Consider the following 27202-nt stretch of genomic DNA (forward strand, 5'->3'; position numbering starts at 1 on the left):
TCATTTTCCTGATTTTCCTATTACAAATGCACAGTAAAATCTTTGTTCTTAAATTTTTTTCTGTATTTCATATGATTTTTAGCAGAATAGACATCCAGATATCAAATTGTTGAATCAAAGACTAGAACTACTTTTTGATATTTTTTATGTTACCAAAGTACTTTCCAAAATGTTCAAACCAATTTACATTCTCACTAGCCACATCACAATGTGTTTTCATAACTACCTTCCACTTCTCCCCCATCTCTTATCATGATAGCTCTTCTGAACTTTTCATACATCCTCAGATACTTTCAGCCTTTCTGTGTTTTTCCTTCTACATAGAATGGTGCTGACATGTACAATTCTCACCCTGCAGATCTCAGCTTACACGCTATCTTCTCAAAGAATTCTTTCCCAACTCCCAAACTAACACACACTACCCTTACCTCTAATACTTTCCTTTGTGTTATTTATGCACATGTAACTGTTAAATAATTTTATTCTTGGCTTGAATTTAGGTCCAGGAAAGCAGCAATCTCATTTGGCATGTTCTTCACTGAACCCCTGGTGCTAAAACAGATTTTGACATTCGGTAATTACTTAATACACATTTCTTGAATCAATTAATCTTTTTCAAATTTTATAACAATCCAGTGAAGTTTCAAGGAAGAATCACAGGCATAGTTTGAACTGATCCCTCAAGATCACCTTGTGAGTTAGTGGCACAGACATTATCTCAACCCAGCTTTCCTGACTTCTGGCAGAGATTTTAGAAAAAGTTCTATCAATGCTTCAAGAAATATTTGAATATTTTTATCATTAAAAATAACATATCTCAGGCAAATTGAGATCTCAGTTAGAGATATCATAGAGATTCTCTAAATACATTACTATCTCTGCAGAGATATATCATAATGTCTCTGATTTAATTATTTTCCAATTAATGGATTCAGTTGAACCAAATCAGGTGAAGAATTATTTTCCCAGTCTTCTAGGGAGCCAGAATGTTGAACTTAACATTATACAGGAAATGAAATTACACTTTCTTTTTGACTTTGAGACATGTCATGTGAATCATGTGCAAATGAGCTTTTTTCATTAGCTCTTGCAATTATGCAACAAGTCTGTTGTCTACAGGCAAAGTTTTTCAAAGACAGATTAGTTAAGAAATTCAACAAAGCACAATAATCCCTGTTTGTTCCTATTTTATTCAGGTTCTAAATGACTAGAATTATGAAAGTTCAAATTATGGTAATGTGTCTGCATCCTTTCAAAAAGATATACAAATGATGGCTTGATATGAAAAATTTATTTTTTAAAGCAACTCTAAGCATGGCCACATTGTAGTAAAATGGTATAATGGAACAGGACAGGTTCAAGATCCTATTCAGTCTATATCTTCTTGTTGTTCAGTCGCTCATTCATGTCCATGGACCTCAGCACGCCAGGCTTCCTTGTCCTTCACCATCTCCTGGAGCTTGCTCAAACTCATGTCCATTGAGTTGATGATGTCATTCAACCATCCTGAGTCACAGAATATGAGTCAGTGCTTGTGGTCATGTCCATCAGGAATGGCCCCGCTGCAGTTTCAGGTAGCTGTCAGTTCTCTAGAGGATTTCAGGACTATCAACTCCAGCTTTCTGAATCAGTTTCACAAAGAACAGGGATCTCTGCCCTCAGCCAAAGAAACAGAACAATTTGGTATGTGGTTCTAGAAGCAGAAGCTAGAATTGGTCCTGACTTAGTGATGGCTGAAGCAAAAAATCATTCATTAAATTTTAGACTCAATATTTCCTCTTCCTTGTTTCAATGTATCGTTAACTTTCTTGGTCCTCCTGCTGACTCTCTTAATTTTTCCTTCATGAGCTCCTGTTCTTTAGCTTAGCCCTTACACTTTGGTAATTGTCAAGCTGTCCTCAGCCTCTTCCCCCCACCTCCTCTATGTTCTATGGGCTTGCTTTGGGCGACCTCTTCCGCTATGTCAGCTCTTACTTATTTGGTGAGAATTAATAAAAACTGCATTCAGTCAATACCTAAAGTAGTCTGAATACCCTGCAGGTATTCTCATTGCCTGTCTATACCTGAGTAGAGAAGCCCGATAAATATCTGTATTGACCTGGATGACTGAATGGCCCCTTCCTTGGGCCCTATAGCAATATATCCATTTTATCATTAGATATTCATTCTGCTATCCCACAGGAACTTGAAGTAGATGTCTCCATTTGTTTTTTTTTTTGTTTTGTTTAGTCGCTAGGTTGCGTCCGACTCTTTTTCGACCCCATGGACTCTAGTGCGCTGGGCTCCTCTGTCCTTGGAATTTCCCAGGCAAGAATACTGGAGTGGGTTGCCTTTTCCTTCTGCAGGGGATCTTCCCGACCCAGGACTGAGCCCTCGTCTCCTGCATTGGTAGGTAGATTCTTTACTGCTGAGCGACCAGGGAAGCTTCCATTTGTCTTTACTTTCTTCCAGAAACACCTACTCTACCATCACTTGCTCTCAGTGGCTACAACACTATACCATGTTGAATAAATATGTATTAAATAAATACAGTTTTGTGGCTAAAGAAGTACTATGCTTTTTATTTATGGACAACTATTTATTCAGAATATCTCCTTAAGTCTGCATACAAGTAAGGGGGTGTGGTACACTGGAAAGATGGGGGCACTGGAACTCAGACATACTTTGGGAATCAGCCAAATTCTCTAGCTCAGTCACTCAAGCTGTATGACACTTAGCATGATACTTAATCTCTCTGTTCTCAACACTTTTTCATTTCTAAACTAAAGTGAGTAATACCAACCTTATAGTGTAGCTGTAGGGAATAGAGTGAGCACACGTACATAGTGTCTACACACAGAAGACATTCAATAAATGATAACTGTTATCACGAAAAGCAATTATACCTGTGCATTTCGACTCTCTCCATTTTCTCACTTTTAATTCGATTTCTCTGTTCTTCTTAGTTTACTACTAATACTCTTGTCAGTATTCTGTATTCTACATTGTTGAGGAGACCTGTTAAAATCATAAAAATCAGGAAGAAAAACATATATTAGACATTAAAAGCCTAAAGCACCTAATAGCAGCGTGAATTTGCATTTCGGTCATTCTTTCCCTCTAAACCCAACCTTAACTAGGTCTTGGAACAAGACAACACCCAGGAGAGGCAAGTCTTAGAACTACTTTTGAGATTGCAGGTTTAGGTAGAAATTCTAGAGGAGAGGATTATTGTGGGAAATCTATGAATAGGCAAAAAGTGTATGTTTTTCAAAGTATACATAATACGGTTACATGCAAATGTACTACATAAGAAAGCAATTAAAATATTAAGAACAAATGATGAGATAACTAAAAAATGTATTAGAATGAAGTTACTTTGAGATACTTCAATCTTTTACAACTGAAAGAAGAAATAGACAAAAAATTAAGCATGGTCATAAGACGTAATCACTTTGAGTGTATATCAAAGTTCTTTTGGGTAGAGAAAACATAATTTTTACTGTTTAATCTTATAAAAATTACACCATAAAGAAATGATTGCTAAAATTTTAAATGCTAATATTATATATGCTATATTCTTAGAACATAATCTAATTTTTAAAAAAGAAATTAAATATAACTAGTTAAAATAAGAAATGGAATCCTAAATAACCAATTGAATCAACTGGGAATTAAACTTTAGTTATAAACTTTTAAAATTACAAAGAAAAATAAGTATGCCATGTTATATCTTGTGGGATACAGTTAAAACTTGTTTCAAAAAAAAAAACTCTGAGCCTAATACACCTTTATTATTAAAAGAAAAGACTAAAAATAATGTGCTAAGTACTCATATTAACAACTTAATAAAAGGAAAACAAACCAAATAAAGTAGGAACAAAAAATTATTCCAAACAAAAGATGAAATTGGTTAAAAAATAAACAAACAAAAAATACCCAAAACTGGTTACTTGAAAGTAATATCCCAAATTTAATTTCATTGAATGCTCCATTGAGTTAAAAAAATAGTAGTGGGGGTAGCAAAAGCATTCAATTTTGAAAGTGATAAAAAATTTTAAAACAAATAGAGCAATCATAACACTTATACAGACCGGGAGCTGAAAAAAATATGAAAAAGAAGAACAGGAAGCAAACCAGCTTTAAAATCAATCAGTGAAACAAAACGAAATGTTCTAGTATCTAAAGAACTGATATATTCATATCTGGTGTTTAATTTAGAGGGAAAATAAGGTTTATTTTATAAACAGCACTGTCATCATTGCCTTAAATAAAAATATGATACCGTATACAAAAGTAGACCTTAGGTGCTTCTAAAATACATATTTAAAATTAAATGGCAATAATTTTAAAATGTCAATTTAAAACAACTTAAAATATTGAAATTTACAACAACTTAAAACTCTTAAAACAACTCAGGAAAGATTGTTGGTAAGGAAGGGATATGGCTATCACTTTCCTATGGAAATAAAAGGAGCTATAGAAAGGATGTGTATTCAACATTTCTTATTGCGATATTGTTTGCACTGGCAAAAAATAACACTAAATACCTAGAAACAGCTCAAATGGCCATTTAACAATAGTTAAATAGATTTGTTACCTGGCTTAGTATTCAATGCCTTAAGCATTGAACATTATTTGACATTGCCTTTCTTTGGGATTGGAAGGAAAAATGACCTTTTCCAGTCTTGTGGCCACTGCTGAGTTTCCGAATTTGCTGGCATATTGAGTGTAGCATTTCAACAGCATCATCTTTTAGGATTTGAAATAGCTCAACTGGAATTCCATCACCTCCACTAGCATCACCAACTGGATACACATGAGTTTGAGTGAACTCTGGAAATTGGTGATGGGCAGGGAAGCCTGGCATGCTGCAGTCCATGGGGTTGCAAAGAGTTGGACACGACTGAGCGACTGAACTGAAGTATTGGTTAAAAACAAAATTCAATTGAGTAAATTTGAAGACATGATTGGTGTTTTCAAGGATGTGTGTGTGTGCGTCACTCAGTGTCTGACTCTTTGTGACCCCAGGGAGTGTAGCCCGCCAGGCTCCTCTGTATGTGAAATTCTCCAGGTAGTTCTTACCTGGAGTGGGTTGCCATGCCCTCTTCCAGGGGATCTTCACAACCCAGGGACCAAACCCAGGTTTTCTGCAATGTAGGCAGATTCTTTCCCCTCTGAGTCACCAGGGAAGCCCATGAATCTAATAAATAGAAGAGAGCTCTGATAAGTGCCACAAAATGGAAGGCTTTTATAGAAAAGAGGGTGGGGGCAAGGAGTTCAGTTCAGATCAGTTGTTCAGTCGTGTCTGACTCTTTGTGACCCCATGGACTGCAGCACACCAGGCTTCCCTGTCCATTACCAACTCCCAGATGCTCAAACTCATGTCCATCAATTCTGTAATAACATTCAACCATCTCACCCTCTGTTGTTCCCTTCTCCTCACACCTTCAATCTTTCCCACCATTATAGTCTTTTCAAATGATTCAGTTCTTCACATTAAGTGGCTAAAGTATTGGAGTTTCAGCTTCAACATCAGTCCTTCCATTGAACACCCAGGACTCATTTCCTTTAGGATGGACTGGTTGGATCTCCTTGCAGTCCAAGGGACTCTCAAGAGTCTTCTCCAACACCACAGTTCAAAAGCATCAATTCTCACACCCATACATGACTACTGGAAAAACCATAGTTTTGACTAGATGGACCTTTGTTGGCAAAGTAATGTCTGCTTTTTAATATGGCGTCTAGGATGGTCAAAGCTTTTCTTCCAAGGAGCAAGTGTCTGTGTTTTAATTTCATGGCTGAAGTCACCATCTGCAGTGATTTTGGAGCCCCCCCCCCCCCAATAAGTCATCAGCAATAAATAATATATAAATAAATAAAAGTTTGCCTCTTCTTCCTCTGAGGAGTAGATTGGAGAAGACCCAGAATAACTCATTGGTTCTAACCAGAAATTTCCAAACTGATAGATTAAGGTTTTATTTGGGAGTAAGGTCAAAACTGCAGTTAAGTTAGATACTAAATCTAGGTTTGGTACCGTGGGTTTTGAGTACATGTGATGCCGTTTTGGATCTGTGGACCATGTTTAGCAGTGCGTGTGTGTGTGTGATCGGTCATGTCCGACTCTTAGCAACCCCACGAACTGTAGCCTGCCAACCTCCTATGTCCACGAAATTTTCCAGGCAAGAACACTGGAGGGGGCTGCCATTTTCTGCTCCAGGGGATCTTACTGACCCAGGGATCAAATCCACATCTCTTCGTCTCCTGCACTGGCAGGCGGATTCTTTACCACTGTGCCACCTGGGAGGTACTATGCAGCTATTTTCCTTAAAATGAATTCAATTTCTTGCTGTGAAGAGATCTCTCTAATGTATTTTTAAGAATGAAAGAATTTCATTAAGAAGGAAATGAGGTTGATGAGAACAAAAGAAAGAATGAAAGCTAGTTGACAGCATTGTTCTAAGCATTTCACACATTAACTCAGTCAAAATGTCACTACATCCCTAGGAGGTAGGGCCTATTATTATCCCAGTTTTGCTAACAAGGAAACTGAGTCAGAGAATATAAACAGCTTTTCTAAACACAGTAAGCAGTGACATTAAGATTCAAATCGTGGCATTCTGTATCTAGAATCTGTATCCTTGAACATATGTGCCCTGCTTCTTATGCATATTTGTAAGCGACTGGGTAATTTTAGTAGAAAATTTGGAAGTATTCACACCAGGGAGGGAACAAAAGCTGCCTTTCTTGGCAGAGTATAGATGGAAAGAAAACGGGAAAGTAGGGGAAAAATCTGTAGCAAATGGCAAAATATATTTAATGTAATTTATTGAGTTTTACTATCTCATGTAACAAAAACACAAATATGATTAAGAAGAAGGGATTTAAAAAAAGGGGTAGGAACAAATGAAAATGATGATAAATATGAGATTTTTTTGGCTCAAGTTGTTACATTAACTGAATCTGAACTTGTTATTTATTTAAATATTTAACTATTTTTAAATTCTAAGAAGTACTAAGTATTATTTTAAAAAATGAAATGTATAAATCAGTTTGATCTCGTCAATTAAATAAGTAAAAAGTAATAATAATGTCAGCTTATTTTCAATTTATTAAAATGAAATATTTTCAACATTCCCATATCATCACCTGGCTAAGTAATGTGATTCTTGGTAAAGGAATGCACTTTCTCAACTTAAATAAACTGATAGTCTGACCTTTAAATAAGCCACCCTCTGCTGGTTTTGCTGTGTTCATGCCAAGACTCTCTACAGTTTGCTATTTTAGAATTTACCTTGACTTCATGTTTCCCTTTTAGCAATAACCTAGAGAAAGAAGGGGAGTCAAATTGAACTGTGAAACTTTGGAAATAAAGTGCCAAGAGGAGAAGGGGGCGACAGAGGATGAGATGGTTGGATGGCATCACTGACTCAACGAACATGAGTTTGAGCAAACTCAGAGATAGTGATGGACAGGGAGGCCTGGCACGCTGCAGCCCATGGAGTCGCAGAGGTCAGACGCAACTGAGCGACTCAACAGCAGGATATGGTCCTCTTGTCCTACATGTGCTTACACCTTGACTTACTGAGAGCATATGAAATAGTTCTAGGTCAGCATCTGCAACTTCGAAGCTAATCCACATAGGTATATAAACTTAAAATTTCAGATACTGCTGGGGCTGCAAAGTTGGTCCCTTAAAAGCTGAATATCTCTTAAAGTGAACAGTATGAGATGAGAAATATAAAAATTTATCGAGTGACATATTTGCCCCATGAAAATTTGAGACTGATCTAAAGGTCAAGACTATCAGTTTCTCCAAGCTGAGAAACTGCATTCATTTCCCAAGAACCACATTACTAACCCTGGTAATGATATGGGGATGTTTAAAATACTTCATTTTAATAAGCTGAAAGGGCTTCCCTGATAGTTCAGCTGGTAAAGAATCCACCTGTAATGTGGGAGACCTGGGTTCAATCCCTGGGTTGGGAAGATCCCCTGAAGAAGGGAAAGGCTACACAGTCCAGTATTCTGGCCTGGAGAATTCCATGGAATGTATAGTCCATGGGCCGGCAAAGAGTCGGACATGACTGAGTGACTTATACCATAATAAGCTGAAAATAAGCTGACATCATAAACTTGATTGTTAAAGTTGTAGAGTAAGTGATTTCAATCAACATTTAATAAATATTTATTGAGCATCTATTATGTCCTGGTGACACGGTGGTGAACAAGACAGACAAGGCCCAAACCTCATGGAGCTTCTGTCCCAGTGGGGCAGATACTTAATAAATAAAAAGTATAACAACTATAGGCATTTATCATTGTTACATAGAAACAGAGCAATAAAATGAAGAGTCCAAGAAGGCCACTTCAGATGGCATGATTACAGGATACCTTCCTGCAGGGATAAAGTATTTATCAGTGAGAAATTCATACAGTGAGAATGACAGGTCATGGGGAAACCTGAGTAAATTATTTCAGGCAGAGAGGACGCTAAAGCACAAAGGTAATGGAGACAGAAAATCTAGGAGGTTTGAGGATTAACAGAAGGCAGAGTTTCCTGACACAATTAGGGGGATGAAGGAATAAGGTGGGCATATTGTACAGGGTCTTATAGAATTTTTTTTTTTTTTGGTACAGGGTCTTATAGAATTTTATTTGAAGATGACAAAAGTAACCTATTGTGAAGTATTCCACTTGATAATATTGGGAGTACCTTGATATGGTTTACATTTCAGTAAAAATTAATGGTGCAAGTAAAACAAACTTAGTATGATAAATTGGCAGATCAGCTTGGGTGGGGGCTCTGGGGGGAAAGATGAGTCCAGGATGACACTTAAGTTCCTGGCTTTCATAAATTCAAGAAATAGTGGATGAAACTAGAAGGCAAACTTGATTGACCAGGAAGAAATGATAGCCTATTGGGCCAGAGTGGTGTTGGTGAAAAGGAGCAAAGTGGAGACATTCAGTAAGTTGACTGGGTCGTTAGGGTTGCTCTTCCTCTGGGTGACCTATAGCAGCCATCCCCAGGGGTGGGTTTCGTGGAAGACAATCTTTCCATGTAGGGGGGGTGGTGTGGGTACGTATGTGCCGGTGTGGGGGTGGTTTCGGGATGATTCAAGCACATTACATGTACTGTGCACTTTATTTCTATTATCATTACATTGTGATGGATGATGAAATAATTATACAGCTCACCACAGTGCAGAATTAGTGGGAGCCCCGAGCTTGTTTTCTTGAGCTCAGGTGGTTATGTGAGCTATGGGGAGCAGTTGTAAATACAGATGAAGTGCAGCTTGTTCATCTGCCATTCACTTCCTGCTGTGTGTACTGGTCTGTGGCCTGTGGTTGTGGACCCCTGACCTATAGGATAATCCTGGTGTATCAGTAAAAAGTAAAGCTTCTCAAACTTTTCATTTCAAAACCATGATTCATTTAACAGAAGGAAATAGTGAACTGGGAACAGGATCAACAGTAGAGACTAGCTCAGCAATTCTTAGTTTCACAGCTGCATCAGCATGCATCTACCGCAGAACTTTTCTTTCTCTTAATTATGTATCTGACTCTCATCAAAGCAGACAAAGCTTCACATGCTTAATTTCATTCTAACACTCTAACTTAAAAATGGAGGCTTTTTGTTGGTTATCAGATCTACACTCACTGGCAGTTTGACCACAGAACAGTCACTTATCCTTTCTAAGTCCCAGTTTTCTTATCGGTAAAATGGGAGTAATACTGTCTGGGAGATTACCATCATACTGACACAATATGTGAACATACTGTGCAAATAATGATGCACTATTCAAAGAGAAGCATAATTATTTTTCTATCTTCACCAGCTCACACTGCATCAAATTCAAGGTAGCCTCCTTCTATTTCTGTATCTTAACTACATAAACCTAGAATATTCCTACTCCTGGAAAATGACACTGGAATGTGCTTGAGTGGATTTTTTCCATGGTTGGAATTGTGTTTGTGGTCACATAACCACATCTCTGCTTGTCCCTATTCACTTATGACCAAGGGCACACACTTTTCAATAGCTGACAGTGAGAGAATCTCTGAATGTAAAATTATTCTGGTGAAGAAGTTCTCAGAATGTGGTCCAAGGAGCTAGGGGATTCATGAATCTCCTTCATGGGTTGACAGGTTATTCCTTTTTCAAGTATTAAGTCTGTATAATACTGTATTTTCTTCACATACTCCAACCGAAACAATGTATCGTAACGAATGGAGTACAGGAACAGATAATGCAGCATTCATCAATTAAGCCAGGCATTAGAGTTTGCAAAACTGTAAAACAATGTAACTCTTCTAATTTTTTTTCTTGCTATATTTTAAAGTGCTGCTTTCACTTTATTAATATTGAGTAAGTCAGTTGTTAATTTTGTTTTTTTTTTCTTTCATCCTAATGGAGTAAACACTGCCAGATATAATCCATATAAAGCTCTTTGGAGTCCTCATAATCTTTAAGAATGCAAAGGGATGCCAAGAACAAAAAGTCTGTGAAATATTGGCAGAGTGCAGTCAACCAGCCTGGGCAGCATTATTAAGCAACCCTGTGATCTTTCCCGAATAAGCTTTCATCAGTTGAGTTTTCATGCACAGAAAGCTAATCCTTCTGCCTTCTGTAAAGGTGTAAAACCTTCTGTAAAGGTACAAAACCTTCTGCCTTTCTTCCTGCTTATCTTCCTCCCTTCCTTTCTTTCATGAATTTTATTGAGAGGATGAATGAGTTGGCCAACTGACAAAACTCTTGAGATACAAAAATAATATAGTCCATAGAGTCCCTATAGAGCATTAACTCTAGTGGAAAAGGCAGTCAGTCAAATGATGATAGTGAACTGTGAACACAGGAACAGAAGAGAGAGTTTTGACATCTGCCTAGGAGATCAGAAGGAGAAACGCAGAGTATTGCACTTGGGGCATCACAAGATCTGAATAAATAGTTCAGCTCTCTTTTTACTCTTGTGGCTCAACCACTTATTTTAAATAGAAGTGGCCCACTGTAGCCACCAAGGTGGTACTTTACTCCTATTTCTCTTCAAGAGAGAATGTGTCACAGGAGTGCAGCTCGCTGACAGACTCCAGCTGTAGTGACTTCAGGAACCACCTCAGTTTTCCAGTCCAGGACAATGGCTAAGTGCACCATGAACTGATCATTGGGCCTGGGCATTTTCCCAAACAAGCTCCTGAATGGGCATCATTGCACAAGGGTCCCCGCTGAACCGGCTGACACTATCTCAGAGTAGTATTCCCGAGTCTCTTTGTCTCAGATTGATCCGCCTTCATTTTCACAGAGGTCAGAACTACACTGCAGTCTGAGACTTTCCCTTCCTATTCCTCTTCCCTCTCTAAGTTCTCTTTCATTACCCACTAACAGATTCCCTGAACCTCAGTTGTCTCCAGTGAAATAGAAATCAGGTAATATCTTGCTCATACAATTGTGTAATAATTAAATGAGATGATATATGTGAATTACCTTGATAAAATGTAAAGTCCTAAATGGGCTTCCCTGGTGGCTCAGTGAGTAAAGAACCTGCCTGCAATGGCGGAGACCCGGTTCAATTCCTGGGTTGGGAAGATACCCTGGAGAAGGAAATGGCAACCCACTCCAGTATTCTTGCCTGGAAAATCCCATGGATACAGAGGAGCCTGGTGGGCTACAGTCCATGGGGTCGCAATGAGTCAGACACGACTGAATGACTAACACACTAAAGTCCTAAATAAATGAAATTATTATGGTTGTTACTCTGACTTCCAATACCAGATATGTAGAATGCCAAATGGTATTCTACAATGATATGTCAAATTTTTTCTCTATTTCTTTGATCCTTCTTTGTTTCGATACGCATTCCTGAACAGTGACTTTCAAACTTATTTACAAGGCCAGGAATATGAGAATCAAGATACTTTTTGCCCAATACATGAAATATAGCTGTATTTATGTCCATGATACTATTCATTCATTCAAAAAATGTGAGTACTGTGTGCCAGAATTATTCAGGGTGCTAGGATTATAGCAGAGAAACAGGATTTGGAGTCTACTGTCTAATAAAGATAGTTTTCTAGTAGTAATATATACAGTAATAAATGCAGTCAGTTCTCTGTAGAATCTGTATGAACTCATTTCAGTCTTCTCAAAACTAGATGAGGTAGTCATAGGTCTTTACCAATTATGCACAAGTTATAGATGAGAAAACTAAGGCACAAAAAGAAGTCAAATAACTTCCTCAAGATCTAAGTATTAATAGTTGGTGAGCAGCAGAACCATGCTTCAAACTTAGGCAGTGTGATACAAGTCGTTGGTCATCTCTAAGCCGTTTCTGACAGTCTAAGTGATTCTTAAGCTTCGAGGATCATTTGAAAGGGTTAAAGCAAAACATAGTGGGGAACTGATAGAGTAGGCAAGGGTAGGGGCCAAGAATTTACATTTCTAGCAAATTCCAAAGAGATGCATATGCACCTGGTCACTTTCATCCAGCAGTTTGAGAATTACTGCTAAGTAATGCGGTGCTGGGCTGAGTCGCTTAGCCGCATCCCACTCTTTGTGACCCCATGGACTGTAGACTGCCAGGCTTCTCTGTCCATGGGGATTCTCCAGGCCAGAACACTGGAGTAGATTGCCATGCCTTCCTCAAGGGGATCCTCCCAACCTAGGGATCCAACCCAAGTCTCCTGCTTTACAGGTGGATTCTTTACAATCTGAGTCACCAGGGAAGTCTGATAAGCAATGCTACTTCTTTATAAACCTAGTTAAAATGATCTGAGCCTAGTACCAAACTGTGGTTTGCAAATAAATTGACTTTTACTTCATATCATTTGAAATATACTAAATTTTCAGGAATGCAACTTTTAGATAAATCAATAGGACTTTGTTCTGCTGGAAACTTGACCAAGAGTTTTCCAGCATTACATCTGATAAGGCAACTGTGACATTCATTCAAGATACTATCATCTCTGGATCATTTCCCAATAGTAAAATACATCCACTAGACTAAGGGGTATTTGAGCTATAAACTCACTGAAATAATTTCTATTCTTAGAAAAAAGGTACCTGTCAATTTTACTGTGATTTTGCAATTCTACATAGAGACATAAAATGCAAGTATCTGAATATCTCATTCTATTCTCCAGTACATTCATACATGAGCATTTTAGGTAATGAAATACTGGTCTTTGTATTAAACTTTATCTAAAATATCTTTTCCTCAATATTTACACCTTTTCCTCTTACTTTCTGAGGTCAAATCAATGAGATTTTTTCCCCTCTGTTTTCATTTTAATTTTTTAAAATATCTTTTTGTCTTTTGTATTATTGGTACTTTTCAAGAAAGCTTATATATGAATTTCATTTCAAATTAGCAAAAGGCTCTATAAAATATGTTATAAAAATAAAACTTTGCATCTGATCAATTTGAGAATCACTAGTTTTTCTCCCTGTGAATGGAGAGAGAACTAGTTTGAGAATTATTAGATTAGTGGAAATAAACTAAATTGAAAGTCAAAGTACCTGAGGTTTATTCCTAACTGTTAGTAACTGACAATGTGACATTCATCAAGTTATCTCTGGATCTTCACTTCCAAATAGCAAAACAAATCCACTAGGTTAAGAAGTCTTCAAGATTCTTTCCTATTTATTTATTGGCTAGAGATGTGTTTTCAACTATTTTCACAATTGTTTGTGCTGCTTTGATTACACAATCAAAGAAATTTTCAACTTGATTATTCAGCTCATCATAATTGATGATTTAGTAAAAGTTTTAGTATTTTAACAACCAATGGCACATTTTCTCAGAGTTTAGGAATGCTGTTTCTCTGTCATCGAGTTATCTCTGAACAGTAAATGGGCCAGTTTAATTCATGCTGTCAGCTTTTCACCCCAAGTAAAGGGTAATAAAACCTACAAGGGTGTTAGCCCCACCCATGCCTTTGCGGTCTGTGACTACGTTAGAGAGCCTTTTCATTTCTGAGCTTTCAAGGGCAACGCCTTCTGCCAAACGGAAATTGGCTTTCAGGCCTAGAAACCAAGATTAAGGTTATGAAGTGAACTTATTTTAACACCTCAGGACACTTAGTTTTTTCAAGCCATTATCCAGGGAGACAAAGGTGAATAATCTGGACATGCTTGCCTTCAATCTGGTGAAAAAGGTGGACATACAAATATTTATTTGAAACCAGTGTCATGAGGGCAAAATGAACGTGCCCTAGCAGGAATACAGAAAAGTCTGTCTTCTTCATCACTTGTCCTTAATGATGCTCGAAGCCTGACGCCTAGAACACTTTGCAGGAAAGGAGCCCCGACTTCCAACAGGCAGGAAAGACAGCAGTTCCCACAGAAAAGGGTGATAATTAAACTGAACAAGGAAGCATCTGCAAATCGTGCTACTTAATAATTACCAGCGATCAGACTGGCACTCTGAAACCTGATCACAAGACCAGCTTTCCCCCACCACCTAGCTACCTTCCCCATGCAGGGCAAGTTACTTCCTCTCTCTGGGCCTGCAGCTTTTCAGTTGTAAAACAAGGGCTTCAGTGCTTTCACGCGTCTGCGGGCGCGCGCGCGCGCAACTAAATCCTATAAAATTAGCAGGTGGACAAAAAACACAACAAAACACTAATACACAAAAAACTGCACGTTTGCACTGCAACTGAATTCTCCTGTAGACAACAGGCTAAGAACATTAACAGGAAACCGACAAACTCCAGCAGGGGGAAAAAAAAGGCAGTGAAAAGTTCTAGGAAAAGGAAGAGCAGTTTTCAAACAGCTTGGGGCGGGGGGGAGTGAGCTGGTGGTCGCATGTAAAGTAGTTCTGAGGGGAAAAAAGTTAGCAGAGTGAGGACTAGTGGGGACGACCAGCAAGTGAGGAAAGCTGCCCCAGTTAGACCGCGCGCTCTGGACCTCTCTCCCAGCCCGGACGCCGCCAGGCCCTCACCGCCGCCGCCCCCGGCTGCCACCTCGCTCTGACCTTCAGTCTCCCCTCGCCCGCAGGCCTGCCTCTGTACGCCCCCCACCCCTCCGCCTTTATTCTCACTCTCCCTCCCTCCGTTACCCCTCCAGGAGCGAAGGAGCGCGTCCGGGGCGCGCACGGAGCGGCGGTGGCTCTCCCGCCCCTGGAGAGCTGTCCTCGGGCGACCGAACCCGACGGCCGGCGGCCGCCGGGTGACCCGCGCGCCCCGAGCCCCACCTGCGGGGCGGGGCGACCCCCAGCCCCGCCCGAGACCCCGCCCCCGCCGGGCCGCGTTTCCGGCCCCCGTGCCGACTTTAAGGCGCGCGCGGCCGCGGTGGCTGCAGTCCCGCCCGGCGCGCCGCGGCTCCCTCCCTCCCCCGCTTCCTCCCGGCCCGGCTGCCGGCATGGGTCCCCGGCCCGGCTCGCGGCTCGCCGCGCTCCTGCTGCTCGTCTGCGGCGCTGGCTCCGTGCGCGGGGACACGCCTGCCAACTGCACCTACCCCGACCTGCTGGGCACCTGGGTCTTCCAGGTGGGCCCCAGCGGCCAGCGCGATGTCAACTGCTCGGTGATGGGTAAGCCGCTGGCGCCCGGGCACCCGCTTCCTCCCTGGGTCTGCCCGGGGCTCCTGCGCTTCGATCCCTGTTCCCTTGTCCCCGCAGCGAACCCCCTCGTTGGCGGGAGGTCGGGATGTCCTGGCTGGACTTGGCGTCCCCCAGGGCGCCCCTTCTCGCTCCAGGGCGGCGATGTCAGAGTGGAGAGGCTGAGCGCTTCTTTCACGTGGTCTTCATTATTTCCTGGGCCCTCAACACTTTCTGCAAGAACTTTTTTTTTCTCCCTTGAGTTTTGTTTCTTGGGTTTTTTTGTTGTTTGTTTGTTTGTTTGTTTTATTTGGAAGAGAGGTGAAACTGGGCAGTCTTATCTCCCCATCCAATCCTCAGCGTTTCATTGTGCCGGTGGAAAATGAGCTCAAAGACTCTTGAGAATGTAGCAGTTAACTTTTTCGTCTTTTATTTGATTGTGGAAAAGAGCCCTTATGCCCAGCGGTTTTGATTTGGACTTGTGTTGATGCTGTTAGTCTGAGAAGGCTTCTGGGATGGTACCCCTCCACAGTTTCATGTATTGCAGGGCAGGTAGCATATAAAAGTTTTTTTTTTTTTTTAATACCTCTTTATCCAGTAATTTGAAATGCCGGGAGCCAAGCACAGTGTGTAGCTCACGGAAGGCTCTCAGTGAGTATCTAGTATTTGAGCAAACTCAGGGAGATTAGTGAAGGACGGGGAAGTCGGGCTTGCTGCAGTCCGTGGGGTCACAAAGTGTCGGACAGGACTGAGCCACTGAACAACAACATTTGAAGACACTGGAACATTTCATATGCTCTCAGATAACACTGCTATCCCCAGGACAAAGCTCAGTGAAGGGAGAGGAAACACAGTCTTGGATCGGGAGAGGCACCCGTGTTCTACTCAGACCCTCACCACTCTGCGGCTTCTGCAGAACAAGCCAAGCTCTTGGCCGCAATTTCCTTGTTAACAGAACAAAGATTGCCAGGTCCTTTGTCACTAAACAGACTTACTCAGCTGTGCAACTCCCAGTGACTGTGTGGCACTTCATAAAATGGGGCATTGCAGTCATTTTCTCTTTGAAAGTTGAGCTTGGAGGTCCCAAGCTGGAGATGAGGATTGCCTTGTTCTGTCACGTGGAGTCTCCTGTGTGTGTGCTCACTCAGTCCTGTCCGACTCTTTGCGGCCCCGTGGACTGTAGCCTGCCAGACTCCTCTGTCCTTGGAATTTTCCAGGCAAGAATACTGGAGTGGGCTGCCATTCGTATTCCAGGGGGCCTTCCCCTCCCAGGGATGGAACCTGGTTCTCTTGTGTCTCCTGCCTTGGCCTTTACCACTAGTGCCAGCTGAGAAGCCCTTGGAAGCTCCTATTTCAGAGCATTCATAGGAAACATGGAAAGTTTGTGCAGCCTGGAAACTTCCAGAGTGGACAAGCAGGATCCTTTTCAGGCAGCCTCTACCCATATACTATACCTTGACCTTAACCTAATCATTAAAGACAAATCTGAGTCCCCATTTTCTGAAGGTTAAAAGTTTAGTTCCTACCAGTATAAACTATGTAGAATAAAAACCTTGAGTTTGCTGAAGACTGGAAGGACTTAGATTCTGAGATTCTGAGCTTTGTAGCCGTTTAGGAGAAAGATACCCCATTTCTTCTTTGAAGAGATCATTGTCCTTTGTTCTTATGACCTGATACCAGATGTTTTTATGTTTTTATATTTCCACTTTTTGACTACCATTTTGTCTTCTCCCCATTTCTGTCATTTTCAGCATTCCCTATTTCCCCTTTTATTCAGGGAAAAATTTCTTCAGTGTTTGGATCCTCTGGGAAGGTAGTGGCTGTACTTTTGATGGGTTACTTAGTATATCTTTTGAGCCTTCACTTCACAGGCTTACCTGAGACCCCTCTGGGATTATTCAGAAAGAGGCCACAACACAGGGACTCTGATATCTTCAGAAGCCAGATCCACTCAAATTCAGTAGCATGAAAGGAAAGCTGCTTAAAAATAACTGAACTTATAGATGAGACTACCTCACATGGAAGTCGAAATAACTTTACTTTGTTGTGTATTTTCTTTTCTTTAGGACCACCAGAAAAAAAAGTAGTGGTGCACCTCAAGAAGTTGGATACAGCTTATGATGACTTTGGCAATTCTGGCCATTTCACCATCATTTACAATCAAGGCTTTGAGATTGTGTTGAATGACTACAAGTGGTTCGCCTTTTTTAAGGTAAGTTTTGTTGGAATATGCATTCATTATTTCCAGTGATCTGACATCTCTTCTAATGAGGAGAGATATCAATGAAGCCTCTTCTAATGAGGAGACCCTCAGTATTTTAACTTTAGATTAGGAAGATAACCAGAATTGTACCAGTTGTCCCAAGAGAAATTAGATGATGTAATTTCTCCACTTGATTTAAAATTATGACTTTGGTTTAAAAAAAAACACACACCAAATCTATATTTGAATGTGTGCAATCCATCTGTATTTAAATTTACATTTTGGTAAGTATGACTAAATTCTTAATTTATTTTGTTTACTACTATGCCTTTATTTCTAATTGTTGCTTTAGTTACTTGGCTTCATGCTGAATCTGTAGGAAAGATAGGAATTTTATCAGTTTTTCTTGAGGTTATTATACTGTCTCTCTTATCATTGTTTGTTAGCTCTAGAAATTGACCTGAATGACTCATTGAAATAATGTCATGTACTAAATATATTAATGTGAATAACTTATTTGACTAAACTCAGACAAAGAGATGGAGAGCCTCGGAGTTACCCCTTGGGCTAAAGTAAAAGGCAGCCCCGCCAGCCCAGCTGGTTTTCTTCTCTCACCGGGGAAGAACTGATGTCCATTCCTATAGTCTTACATACTGCTTCTAATTGCAGACACTCTAGGGTGAAACAGTCGAGCACAAGCTGCAATCCATCCCAGATATCCTTCCTGTTTGCAGAGTATTAAATGGTTTAACTAAGTTGAATCCGCAAGCCTGAGACTAGCTGTTTCTTATCTTAAATAAAGGTTAATAAATAGAGACTCTTTCAAGGGATAGTGTCGATAGCCTTTAAAACATATGGTAAGAGTTAGCCAAGTAAATGGTAGAGTTAACTAGTTATAGATTTTGTGGGAACATGAGGGAATGAGTCTGTTAAAGATGAGGAAAGACAAAGAACCAGAAAAGACAAGTTTCTGAATTTATTGTGATTCCTCATGTGGGTTGTGATGTAACCTGAGTCAAATTTCTTAGAATCATAATGCCCAATAATTTTTTTTTTTTTTTAACTATGAGGACCCCTTCTTAATATGAAAAAAAAAAGAGAGGAAAAATTGTCTCCTCTCCCCTGGATTGGCTATCTGCTTTTCAGTTGGTGGGAACCAGTCCAGCTGTGCTGGCCACTGGCAGGCCAGCAGTCTGCTTTATTAGTTGAAGCCCATGCTTGGCTTTTATTAATAAATAAAATATTTATTAAATATTTTTATTATCACCCCTAGATACTATCACCCTATAGATACTGTGTATTTTTAAAAATTGTTAAGAGTATCTGTATGAGCTCTTAAAGTGGTAGTGTGTAAATGTGATTCCATCTGAACATAATTCTTGATCTACATTTTGATAGGCCTAGGGCTCTGTAGACCTCTTATAGGTACTCTGTTACAGTCCTTTAAAAGTTCATTGCTTTTAGGTTGGGAGTCAATTGCCTGTGGAATTGATCCACAATGAAAGAGAGACTCAAATCAACTGTTATTGTGTACCCTCTTGCCCCTCCTTTCCCCCTTTCTCCCTTTCCTTTTTTCTTCTGTGGACACAGACCAGGTACTCGATATTTGTTTAAAACATGAAAGTGAAGTAGAATTCAGTTGAGAAGTAGGTTGCCTGAATTATTTAAGTGTAAGATAGGATGTAGTATATAAACAGATGAATAGTTTTAACCATTTAGCTTGGAAGACTTTTCATTTTTCACTTCTGTAGACTTGGAGTAATTGGTAGTGAAACTTCTGATGACACCGTCAATTACCCGAGATGTGATCAGAAATAGGCAAGGGCCGTTCCCCTCCATTGATATTTTCCTATCGGTTTGTCTGCTCTCAGCTTGAATAGGAGTCCGGAGGTGGTGGGGACAGAGGGTATGGCTGGTAGCTGAGGAATCGGAACACTTCTCTGTGCAGTTGACCCTTGAACAATAACAGGTTTGAACTTCATGGGTCCACTTACACAGAGATTTTTTTCTTTTTTCGATAGTAAAGACTGCAGTACTACACGATCCGAGGTTAGTTGACTCTGCAGATGGGAATCCAAGGTTGGTTGATACCTTAGATGTGGAACCCTGTTTGTGGAGGGCTGACTGTTAATTATTGGTGGATTTTCAGCTACTTGCAGGATTGGTGCCCCAAACCCTGTGTTGTTCCTTTGTTCAAGGGTCAACTCTGTTTCTTTTTAGATCAAAGGTGTAAGCAGATTTCACACTTTTCTGTAGCCTCAAAACATTTTTTACAGGTAAATAAAGGCTTTTTAAAGCCAAATAAGATTATAAGTGTTCTCAACCATAAATGGTAAGTCACTGTATGCTGTGTTGTAGGGTAGAATCCTACCTGCTCATGTGCTTCTGAATGGCATTCTCTCATTAGGAATAAAAATAAGAGTGTTCTCCTGCTACTGATTTCAGTATATTTTTTAAAGTGTCCATTTGACCAGAACCATTATCAGGATTGTGTTTTCTTTTCCTGCTGAAAAATCAGACACTCTAGGCTGTGGCTAGGTCATGTGATAAGTATCATAATTTCAGTAAGCAGAGCAGAACATTAACAAGATATGTGGTTTTAAATTTTCTCTCAAAATAATCAAGTAGATCCAGAGAAACATGCTTCCTGAAGTGATAAAATGCCATGTTCTATTAGCAAATCCAACTGGAAAAGTAAGGGAGAGCAGCAAAGCTTAACAAATTTAGGAAAAAATCGTAAAGTGGAGATGACTTTACATAATAGGACAAATACTTTTGTGGGGACACTTTTTAACATAAAAGTCTTGCTGGACTTTACCCGAAGCCTTAGGGTATTTCCTGCAGTGGTGCTGGGGAAACGATGCTGGGTGTGTGACTCAACAAAGGCCACCTATTTATGAATAGGCATGTGAGATTTTTTTTTCCTACTGATTTTAGAAGTGACTTTTAAATGCAAATTATTTTTAAAAAGAATAATTATCAAAATATAAGCAGTATTTTACTATTCAAGTTCAACTATCCTATATAAGCTAACTGCTATTGTAATCCACGCAAGTAACTGCTGTTGCAGGAACATCTGACAAACGTTTGTCTTTTATGCCCTCCGTTGTTAGTCTACGAATCGGTTGGATTTCAGGTCTCTCCACTGACTCAAAACAGACTCTCCCACTGTTTCCTTTTGCCCTGTTTCAGATAGGCTTTCATGAGATTGTTTCTTAGGGTTGTTCCTGCTCGAGTTTGTTGAACAGGTGATGCAGGCAAGGTATCCTGTTAGGTTCCTACTCCTCAACCCCCAGATCAGCCTGCAGTTCAGAGCAGACAGCTTCTCCATCGTTCTCCCTACATGCCAAATTTGGAACCGTGTGGTACCACTTTTATTGCCAGGAACTTGCTGTATTAAGTTCTCCTTATTCAGTCCTCATCTGGAGAAGAAGCAGAATTTTTCATGATTTGTTCTCAGGCCCTTTTTCCCTTGGTTTTTAACTGCTTAAGACATTTGCAGTGGAGTAGGATGATCTTTTTTTTTTTTTTTTAATGTATGATCTCAAGCTCAATAAAAGTCTGGAAGGAAATCTTGACGCTGAAAGTTTATGCACTGTGTGAGTCAGGCAGGAAGCACTAGGTTTATATTTTTGAAAGACACTTTTTCCTACTCAACTTTCACTGTAGATTCAGTTATCAGAACACTCTGGGGGGGTTACAAACTCAAATGAATTTAGGGCTAACCTAGGCAGATACCTAAGCATCTGAAACAACTTTATGTGAAGCAGTAAGGAGTAATTTGACTTATGGCCTATGAAATGAAAACTTTCCTAGAGACATTTGAATTCACTTTTCCCTTAAAATAATGTGCTGGCCACAGGCCAGTTTCTAAGACTATCAACTTTTAATAGCATTGCCGTCTGATTATAAGTCCAACACATCTGCAAATGAAAAGTACTTGCAGGTGAAAAACAGCCAACTTCTTTTATGAAAACACACAATGTAACAAAACAATATAAAGGATGTTTAATTATGACTGGCTTTGTGATGGGTAGGTAATTGATTATTTTTTCTCCTTTATGCTTTTGTGTACTTTGTTCATTTTTTACCATGAGCATGTGTAATGCTCCTCTCCGCTGTCCTCTACCTGATTGCCAAGGAAGGAAGTGGTGTGAAACAGACCCAGCTCCAAAGAATACCCTTCAGTTGAATAGGCTTTCTAACCTTTTGTTGTTCCTCCTTTTACTTTCTGAGGCTGTAAAAGGGAGCAGTAGAGAATGAACTCAGTTTATATTTTGAAGATTAAACGATTCAAGGGCTGAAGAAAGTACATAGAAGAGAAGCTAGACTCAGAATGGCTGAAAAGCTTATTTGGTGATAGTTAAAACAAAGTTCACTGATTTCTAATTGAGTTTTTTGTCTGGGACCTACCAGTCTTAATAGAACTGTAAACTAAATACTCTACCGTGAATATTTCTAAAGCAGCTTGGTACTCAAAACAAAGGTAGTATGTTGGGAAATCCATACCAGAGGATTTATTTGCCCATTTTGTGTGCTAGTGACTTGTAAGTTTCAAGCTTGTCACAACAGCCAGAAATCATGTGTTTTCTACAGCAAAGGATTTGGGAGTCTTGTGTGGTCTTTTCCATTGTGCCTTCTGGGTTTATTTTTAAGATGTAGCAATTCAACTTTCAGAGTATTATTGGGATAGATTTACCTGCTTTAATATAGATTGAATACACCAAAATGAGGTGTTTGTCTTTCTTTTAAATAATTTGATGTTTACTTTTAAAAGTGTTTCAGTTGAGGAAAAGAATCAGAAGACGCCTAGCCATTTGTTTTCTTTCATGATGATGCTTTATCTCAACTTAATGACTGAGTTTTCCATTGTAAACCTTTCATAGGATGTCACTGATCTTATCAGTCAGTTTTTCATGCAACTGGGAACTGTGGGGATGTATGATATTCCACACCTGAGGAACAAGCTGGGTGAGCGCCATTGAAATACTTCTAACTTTCTTATTTAGTGCAAGCATCCCTCCTCCCCGGTGGCTTATGCAAGTTCATGTTTGCTTCTTCATCAGGGAGAGGGAGCTGGAGAATAGAGAGATTATGGTTTTCTTACAGATGTCTTGCTTGAGCCTGCTTATTTGCCGCTTCTTACCTGCCTGCATTGTTTTCACTTTAGTATGCTCTGTTTACACACATCAAATTAGCTTTCTCAAGCATGATGCTTGTAAGTGGACATGAAACCGAAAAGGTAAAGACCCAGTGAAGGAGAGGATGGCCCGAATTCAGTTCACATCCTTGAAGTAGCTGTGCTGCCTGAGATTACTCATTCTTTTCCTAAAATGACTCAAGAGGGACCTGTGTGAGACCATGGCATTTTAGATGTGTCTTCCCGGTAGAAAAGGTGGCTCTTCCCAAGAAATTAACACACCTGTCACTCATCCCTATGAGACATCACCTGTGTCTTTTTAAACTGGTTCCTTCTCAGAACAGACTATTGGCTGGGGAGAAGAGGATCTTTTTTTACTGTGTAAATTCTCCTCATACTTTCAGAATAGATGTTTAAATCACTGCTCTCCCTGGATCTATAAATTTCAATGGCTAAAATTTTGATGGAAAAGTAGGCGGTGAGAGAGAAAAGCTAATGGGGACTTGCCTTCCCTAGCATTTTATGTAACAGTCTTTCCCCTTTCCCTTCCTCTTTTACTTAGCTCCTAAGTAAGGAAATGAGATATGAAAAAGGGAACTGGGGCAGGTGTTGAAATCACCATAGCCTTATCCTGTGTCAGCGTTTTTCAGGCTGTTTAATGGGCCAGCAGTGGGCCACGCATCTGCCAGGAAAAATTCGTTCCTAAGCTGTGTTACTTCATTTTGTTAAGCTCTAAAGGTTCCAGGCAGCCACTAGTAACAGATCAAAGTGAAAATTAGAGCTGGAACCAATAAGCTCTTTCTTCTGAATTTATTTCTGGTAGTTGAGTAAGTGTAGACTGTGTTAAATAGCTTCCTTTCAGAACTTCTCAGAATCTTTATTATGCTGTAGCTGAGGAGGGAGATCTAATAGAAAATTTTTTCAAAGTTTACCACATTTTCCTCAAAAAAAATAAGGTATTTTCAGAATGTGGTTTATAAAACTCTGTCTTAAAGCTCTCATTCTTTCTCCTAACTGGGGAGATGCTTCTACCGGTAGAAAAGATAGATCCTAGTATTTACTTTGTAAATGGGATAAGTAGCCTTGTACCTAGAAATATTGATCAAAATAGCATTAAGCCTACATTTAGAATTTGTAAGATATACATATTATTATGTCTAGGTTGCTAGATTAGGTGGTTTCTTATCTATATTCAAAAGCTATGTTAGGCTTATTCGGTAGCATTTAATTTGAAATGCATCTGCATGCGCTTCTTGAGCATGTTGGCTGCACGCACGGTATGTGTTGCTTAACCATTCAGCTTTTGAGAACAGTGGCTTTTTTGTGAATGTCTTAAATAACATTAAAAAAAAAAATACCAGCATTTGAAATACTAAGTACTGGTATTTTTTTTTTCACTTAAAGAAATGAATATGTTTAAGCATTTTTTAAGAGACAGTATGATCCTTGTTGGCTTGTAACTCTAGTTTTCATTGTCTTTTAGTTATTAAATAGAGCGTCTGTTGAGCGGCTCTTTTAAAACCACAGCCAAAAACAGACTTTGGGGCTCAGAGGCAGGACAGCACCGACAGTGGACCTGCCCCCTCTGACGGCTGGCAGAGGCCTCTGGCAGCTGCAGCCCCTCTGGAGTCTCCCAGGGCACGTAAGGTGCAGAGGAGTCCGGGTACTACCTCCGAGGCAGCTGCCCTCCGAACCTTTCCTTGGAAAGCAGCCACCGCCGTTTTGGAATGTGAGCAACCAAAGGCCAAGCAGGAAAAAGGAAAGTTCTGCAAGTCTTAGGTGGCTTTATCCTCCAGCCTTTGAATGAAAGCCATGACATGCAACACAAGGGTTTTGGTTCTTTTGTATTTTTTTCTCTTTTGAATGTTCTTTTGTTGAAGTGATTTTTTTTTTTTTCCAAACTGCTTAGGACTTGAATTATTTGTTGTATTTTGTGCGGATTTTACCCACAGTTAAGATGGTCTTCCCACGTGCCTTCTCTTTCTCTAATGACCTTGAGGAACCCCAACACGTGTTATAAGAAGAAAATCAAGCTTCAGAGTATCTTGAGATGCACAGATGCTTTATAAAATGGTCCAAGGGAAGACATGTTTGGGGAGGGGGCTTTCTGAGATAAGCCGAACTGCCAAAGGGTCTCTTTTTGCAGATCATAGATCTGCAGTGCCCCTGTCCAGAAAGATGGTATGATTAATATATTTGGGGCGGGGGGTGGGCTGTATTTTTTTTTTACTTAGATGCCAGTCTTGTGCTAAGAGCTTAACATGCTTTACAAATATCCTGTGAAGTAGATATTACTAGCTTCCATTTTCAGATAGGGAAAATTACTCTCATAGAGTGCTTAAGCTCACACAGCTTCTATTTGTTTTTTTTGTTTGTTTGTTTTGTTATTTTTTAAAATTTCTTTGGCCATGCGTGTGGCATCTTAGTTTCTCAACCAGGAATCGAACCCACACTCCCTGTACTGAAGTGTGGAGTCTTCATCACCGGACCACCAAGGAAGTCCCACACAGCTTCTAATTGTAAAATGATACGGGCTATTTGTCAGGTTTGTTTCAGAAAAACATATTGGTGCTTCAAGTCACATTTGGGCAGATTTTCTGGTGAATCCCAAATGTTAGTTCAGTGTACTGCATTGCTCTTGTTAAAATTTTAGGAGAAGAACTGGCCTAAAGCTTAGATTTCCTTACCACATGAGGCTACTCATTTTCTTTCCTAAGCCTAGGTCCCGTTATGCAAGACAAAAGTTTACTTTCTCCTCCCTTTTATAGTTCTCCAAATTGAAGGAGAGTTTTACAAGCTTTGAATTAAGTACCCTTGCCAAGCTTACTTCTCGTAATTAAGCCGTTGTCCAGAGCCTTTGCCGCCTGTAGTTCTTTCCTGCTGCACAATGGACTGGCTTCCTCCTCAGCCGTTTAGAGCTGATTCAACATCAGCCTTGGCAAACCAAAAGCCTGGGGCTCCACCCAATTCATATTTCCCGGGAGGACTTTTCTGTATCCCTTGAATTACTCCTTGGGTGGAGAAATCTTTCTCTAGGTGGTAGGTTGTCATCATTACTTTATTGGTTCAGATAATTATGCCCTTTGAGAGGCACTGGTCTGCTGTTCTGGGAAGGTTGTGTCTTATAAAAACTAAGGAACAGTACATCCAACTGCTACCTGGATACTTTCTTCCATCCTGAAAATTCTTTATCACTCAGGTTCTTGGCGCCACATCTGTGCAGTCCCCCAGCTCTCCATTCCTGGGACGGATGCCATTATGTTGGTCCCAGTTGTACTTGGCAGGGATCTCGGACCTGGTAGTACTCACTCTGCTGTGAAAGGAGTGACTTGACCATGTCGTCTGCTTCCAGACTGAAAGCCTGTATGTCTGCAGATTCTAATATATGTAGAACTATATCTGGGAACTTTGGAAAATTATCCACATTTTTCTAGTCTTTTCAAAGACTTCAGAAGTAATACCAGCTTTCAAAACATTAATTCTGTAGGGTTCTAGAAGCACAAATCAGGAATGGTGCTATGTTTATATTTTTGGTTCTCTGTTCTAAAAAATAAATCATGTTACATGCCTTCAGTGTTCTGTAAGAGTTGTGTATTTTCAAACTGACTGGATGTAAATACTGAGAAAGGAAAAAATGTGTATATATTTAGTAAGGCATTTAAAATCACCCCTACCAAAGTGTGTTTTTCCCAAAGTGGTTTCTTTGAGTAACTTTGCATCTAATGTTTATTTTGATTATAGAAAGACCTGGGTACAAAATTGGAGGTATCTGTGTTAGAAGTACCCATAATAGATTATTGCTTAGCATTCTCTGTTGTAATTGACTGTTTGTCCTTTCCTCTGATTTTTAAACTCCTTGAGGGCAGTGATCAACTCTGTATTACTGACCTTTTTATTTCGTATGTATAGCACATTATGTGATAAATAATAGACCTTCAATAAATATTTGTAAAAGAAAGAAAATTGGATAACATATCATTGTGTTGTTCTCCTGTTTCATTGTTGCGTTTCTGAAAGTATTTTTGCCTTTGTGTCAGTTAGAAGCTATGGTGGACCCTGAAGCCATATTTGTTGAATGACTCTGTAGAAAAAGGATGAAACTCTTAAAATTTTATTCTGCTTATTTGTCATTTTTTATTTTTTGTGTGAGACTATAGAGGCTAAGATGAAACTGAGAGTTAAAGATAATAAACTTATAACTTTCCGAATTACTAAAAACTAAATTAGCTGTTGGGCTTCCCAGGTGGCTCAGTGGTAAAGAATCTGATGCAGGAGATGCAGGTTTGATCCCTGTGTCAGGAAGATCGCCTGGAGAAGGAAACGGCAACCCACTCCAGTATTCCTGCCTGG

The 27202-nt window shown here is 39.8% G+C and overlaps 1 protein-coding gene and 1 long non-coding RNA gene across 6 annotated transcripts in view; one reads left to right on the forward strand and one right to left on the reverse strand.

Annotated features, from left to right (window-relative positions):
• Positions 1 to 286: 286 nt before the first annotated feature.
• LOC136169088 (uncharacterized) lies at positions 287 to 15172 on the reverse strand. 4 transcript variants are annotated; one of them, XR_010663379.1, is made up of 4 exons: positions 15033 to 15172; positions 5065 to 5182; positions 2886 to 2997; positions 287 to 1693 (listed from the first exon to the last, which is right to left on the reverse strand). It is a non-coding gene; the product is annotated as an uncharacterized lncRNA (long non-coding RNA). The 4 variants fall into 4 exon arrangements; XR_010663377.1 differs by having other exon boundaries at positions 287 to 1706; XR_010663378.1 differs by having other exon boundaries at positions 289 to 1657.
• An 86-nt stretch (positions 15173 to 15258) lies between these two features.
• Positions 15259 to 27202, forward strand: part of CTSC (cathepsin C) — a 40590-nt gene continuing 28646 nt past the window's right edge. Inside the window, exons 1-4 of one of the 2 annotated variants that reach the window (XM_065936865.1) lie at positions 15259 to 15503; positions 17576 to 17721; positions 22599 to 22683; positions 24336 to 26888. In XM_065936865.1, the coding sequence (XP_065792937.1) occupies positions 15335 to 15503; positions 17576 to 17721; positions 22599 to 22683; positions 24336 to 24346 (411 nt within the window). In that variant the 5' untranslated portion in view covers positions 15259 to 15334 and the 3' untranslated portion in view covers positions 24347 to 26888. Of the gene's footprint in view, positions 15504 to 17575; positions 17722 to 22598; positions 22684 to 24335; positions 26889 to 27202 lie in introns of those variants that run through there. The other variant, XM_065936864.1, reaches the window with a different exon arrangement.

This window comes from Muntiacus reevesi, chromosome 5, assembly GCF_963930625.1.
Source record: "Muntiacus reevesi chromosome 5, mMunRee1.1, whole genome shotgun sequence".
Lineage (NCBI taxonomy): Eukaryota > Metazoa > Chordata > Mammalia > Artiodactyla > Cervidae > Muntiacus > Muntiacus reevesi.